Here is a 4,956-nt window from a genome sequence, read left to right as displayed (position 1 = left end):
GCACCCACATAATCGCAGACAATGAGGAATAAAACACAGAGAGCTGTCCAGTGGGATCAACTCTTATGATATAACCTGGTCCCAGTCTTAAACAAGCAGTCAGAATGTGTGTCTCATTCATTAGCCATGCTCTCTTGGTACAAACAGTCCTCACTGTCGCCATACAACAACACATATCATCAGCAATCAGCTGGGAATTAGAAATATGACCAGGACACGAGCAGGAGAAAAGAACATGCAGTGACCATAAAGGCATCTGTTTTATAGTAGTAGACTACATCTGCAGACACTGTGGTATTATTCTTGCACGCAACGTGCTTTGAAATTAAACAAAACAGACATACTGTAATGCAACATCTGTACAACAGCAGGCAAAAGCCTTGTGTTTAAGTCTATATGTCCAACTGAATAATGTTGACTACTTTTAAAACTTTACCTCTCTCCTATCTCGCTCCTTCGATTGCTCGAATTTGTTCTTATCTCAAATGGAATCCCTGTGTCGTCTATTGATGTGACTTCATTTGCATGCATATACAGGTGTGGACCACTGAAATATCTACACCCTTAGTTTTTTCTTTTTTATCAAGCACCAACATAAGAAGAAATTGCAGCAGTACCCGGCCAAATAATTGGAAAAAATCCCTGCCAGTTCATGCCAAATTCATTTTATAACAGCCAACAAGATGTGCTTTTGTATGTTTTCCAAATTGCTGCACAGGTCTGCCAATTCAATCCCCACAAAATGATTTTCTAACCCATTTTAGATGTAACCGTCCGTACTGCAAGGGCAGTCTCCATGAATGATGTAATATCTTAATTTCACCAAGTATACCCCTGTTCTGTCAGAGAGCACAACATGCCTCTCATTTTTAATGGCAGGGTTATTTGGTGCTGACAGCAAGTAGTATGAACACTGTGATACGAATCCCTAAAGGGAAATTCTTTTTTGGCAATGTCCTCCTCCACAGAGGTCAGAGTCCAGTGATGGTTAAAGCACAGAGAATGTTAGGCTATTAGGTCTATAAGTCCATGTATCAAACTATAAACAGGATGAATGGGATTTGCTTCATGGTAAAGTTGTCCTGGGACACTAATGATGGATGGGAAGTTCCTTGTTTATCAAGCCACGACTATCAACAAATAATTCTTAATGTAGTCTCGTATCTGCTCAAGATTCCTAAGCCTTTCCCAAATCTTCCCAACCGGGAGGATACCAGGCATTTATTAGGGCTCATATGAGAGAGAAACATTTATTTCTAAATCCCTCAGTACATTTGCTCATATTTTAGCAAAGCATCCTTCTTTCTATTGATAATTTTAGTTAATTTGAGAATGTTTTAAACTAATATTCTGGACAATTCTTACATATTAATATTCTTACATAAGACCTTGGGTGTTTGTGTCGCGGTTTAGGTCCCTGTTTCAGAACTGTTACACGCCTCGACCCAAAATCACAGGGTACTGCACACTAAGAGCAAATCTTGTACACTTCACTGCTGAACCAGGAAATGATGTATAACTGTTTTATGAGTCTTTCTGTCCATGCACTCCCTGTCCATTCTCTCGTTTGCTTTCTATTTGATTGTCTCTCTCTCCTTCCATTCTTGTTTTCTGTCTCTCAAGCTCTCTTTTCACAAAACCGCCTAAGCGATGTTCAAATGTCAGTGTCATTTCCCGTTGTAAGTTAAGCCAAGCAGCCTCCGACCCGTGCTCAACCCTGACTGGAAGGAAGGTTGTAAAAAGGAAGGTCAGCTGTCGTGCAGTGACCCATTCAGACAGTCTATCAACCAGACACACTCAAACACAAACAGACAATACACTAAAAGATCATGCGGTACTGTCACAAAATAAACTGAGGATGCAGCCGTGACCTGCCCACAACACTAAAAGAAAAACAGAAAACTGCTGGAGAAAGAAGAAGTATTTTATCATTTTTTTATGTTTTATGATCTCAGTACCCTGCAGATTAGATTCCAGGAACACAGAAATGTTCTTGTGCAAATAAATATGACCTGATTTTGTTTTTACACCAACACCCACTTAACCACATCAGGAAGGAAAATATATTGCAGTGGTTCATCTTCAAGTTCGTTTTTTTTTCACAGTGTTTGGATTTGGATGCACATTATGTTCTTTTTTTGTCTCTGCTCCAGTGTGCTTAAACATCCCACAGATGAAAATTATCCAGGCAGGATGTTCACTTGAGGGGTAATAATGGATACTAAAACAGACATGAGCGGCTACGGACACATTTCATTTGGACTATATATCAAGCTGACATTAAATTAAAATGAATGAATTTTAGCACAAAATGGCTGCCACACAATGTTTGCAGAAGGATGCTGTAACCTCAGAGAAAAACATAAGAGGAAGGGATATATTTAACCTGTACAGTCACAACTGATTCATGATGAGCATCTGCAGAATATGGGGGGGGGGGGGGGGGGGGGGTATTTGATCTAAAAAACAGCTCCAGTGCTTCAAATATACATCTGTGCATCCAAGATATCCCCCAAGATCTAATGAACCAACATGAGAACAAAGGCAAGTCAAGACAACTCAAATGCACCATCAGTGGAAAGATGTTTCCAGAGGTGACCAGAGAGGAACATGATGCAATAATGTGAAAGCCAGTCAGTGTTGGGATTCCCTACAGTCTGGTCTCTCACTTTGCTTTTTTACTTACAGTACTGTGATGATGATGCCTCAATGCAAACATGTGCCAGACTTATACATCTATTTATACGCCCACAAGGCAATGAACACTTGGGAAACATGTCCATTAGCTCCATTAGCTGGAGGTGACCAAAAGAAAAGTCAACTTTACACAAATAAAGCAAACTTTGATTCAATCCATCCCTGTCAGAGGCCACTCTGCTTCTTAAACTCAGCCAGACCAGTGAAAAAGTGATTTTTTTGCCATATACGGCATAACACAAACCAGCTTGCTTCCATTGGAAAAAGATTAAAACAATAAACCAACCCTAATCTCAAACCAGCAGAACAGAAATCAGTAAAACAAAACATCTACTATTTTCCCAATGGAGATGCACTCAATGACAACTGCACCCTGACCAGTTATTCATACATGTACACATGGCACACATGGTAAAATGATGACAGGCTGGGGACATTCAACCCCAGTGGTTGGACAAATGACCTGTCAGATTTCACCAGTGTGGAGCCCCGCGCTGCTGCTTGTTTAGTCTCATAAAAACATTTACAGAGACGTTGAGACATTCCCATGGCATGCGTAAAGCTTTTAGAAAGCCATCATTAGCAGCAACTGGCTACATCTTCATGTTTTTGATGTGTGTTTTAGACGCATGAGTCATGTACATTTCATCAAGGGACACATGTAAGCCTGGTGATGACCACACATACAGGACTGGGGACATATTTGGTCTTACCAGGTGTCAGACAGACTTAGGTTTCCAGCATATGAAAGGATATGGGTTACAGACGACACGGAGACACCAGTTGCGAGGCCTTGTTGTTTGCTTTAAGCAGAAGAAGGCCGTCGGGGCCAGGGCCGGGTACGGCTGCTGCTCCTCCTCCTCGGAGATACAGTCAGGATCACGGATGGGAGCCGTGATGCGAACTCCAAGTGTTGGTCCAACTTCCACTTCCAGCTCCGGTTCCTGCTCCACATGCTCCTGAACCTCAGGATTCCATTCAGCTTCACCTCCTTCTCTATTCCCCTTCCTTCTCCTCTCCACCTCCTCTTCTTCTTGCTGGTCACGGCTTCCTCCGGGGTCAACATCACAACCAGGGGTGTCATTCCGGTAGGCTGTAGGTATAGCGAGCCTCACCTCCTCCAGCACCTCCTCCTGCTCCTGCCCCTCCGGGCACTCTGCGTACTGAAAGCGCGCTCTCCCCTCGCCATCAGTCATGATAGAGCATCAGGCAGAGCCACTCTGAAGGGAGGTCATAAGGAGAGAGGTTAGAAAAAGGTAGAGAGAGGGAGGGGTGGAAAGAGATGGAAGACGATGTGACGAAAGCGGCAGAGATAGAGGCGGGGAGAGCACATAGATGCAGAGAAACAGTAAAAGAAAAGGAAAGACGGAGAAAGAGAGAGATCAACTTAGCAAAAGAGCAACTGGAGGCAAATCACACAATGAGCCAAATAAACAGTCAGGCGTTTCCTCTTCCAATCCCTCAGCAGCAACAGCACTTGCTTCCAATCAATATAGAAACAGATTTTCAATATTCGTTTACTAACCTGGCAGTGCTGGAGGCTTTCAACCAGCATTCATTTGTACAAAGCTCTTTATCAGCTCAAACATTTCCTCTATCTCTGCCATCACTTAGAAATGACATTAAAAAAGTGATTAAGGGATATCACATCAATCTAATTAATATAGGAGATCAATTAAAATCACCATTGAGCCAGAAAAATTAATTTCTGTTGCATTGTTACTTCAACAATTGTATCGTGTGCATTAAGTGCATTAACTACAAACTACATGGGGGCCACAGAATCATATTGTGATATTGTGGCAATAGTGGGGATTTTTTTTTTCTCTCCCTCTCTCTCTTGCTCTGTCTCCCTCTCTGTTCCTGTTGCTATGTGATTGAACAGATGGACTGCTCAGTCTCTGGTCTACTAGAGGTTTTTTAGCCCACACCACGCACTGGTGGGCAGGGAATGCGCAAAAAGGGAGAGAAAAAAACAAATGTCACACTAATCCTGATTATTACAATAAGTAGAATAACATCGACATCAAACACTAGTCATCATAATCCAGCTAACAGACTTTTCTCTCGGTAAGGGCTTTTTATTTAATGGGCTTTGTTGTGCTCGTTTGGCGTTATATGAGAAAAGCGCATCTGACGCTTAAGGCAGCTCTCCTGAGGGGGTTGAAATGCAAAAAAGCTAAATATGAAACCCCCTTTCATCATAAATACTGTTGAAAAGTACTTGCATATGTATTTGAAACGGTGTCAGGAAATAAA

The 4,956-nt window shown here is 42.1% G+C and overlaps 1 protein-coding gene across 1 annotated transcript in view; it reads right to left on the bottom strand.

Moving 5' to 3' along the window:
* Positions 1–3,893, bottom strand: part of cacna1ha (calcium channel, voltage-dependent, T type, alpha 1H subunit a) — a 108,896-nt gene extending 105,003 nt beyond the window's left edge. Inside the window, 1 exon segment of the mRNA XM_062439399.1 lies at positions 3,454–3,893. Within this exon segment, the coding sequence (XP_062295383.1) occupies positions 3,454–3,893 (440 nt within the window).
* Positions 3,894–4,956: the final 1,063 nt, after the last annotated feature.

The sequence above is a fragment of the Scomber scombrus genome, chromosome 18, assembly GCF_963691925.1.
Source record: "Scomber scombrus chromosome 18, fScoSco1.1, whole genome shotgun sequence".
In the NCBI taxonomy this organism is placed as follows: Eukaryota; Metazoa; Chordata; class Actinopteri; order Scombriformes; family Scombridae; genus Scomber; species Scomber scombrus.
Note: the sequence above shows the minus strand (reverse complement) of the source record. Positions and strands in the feature narration are given on the sequence as shown.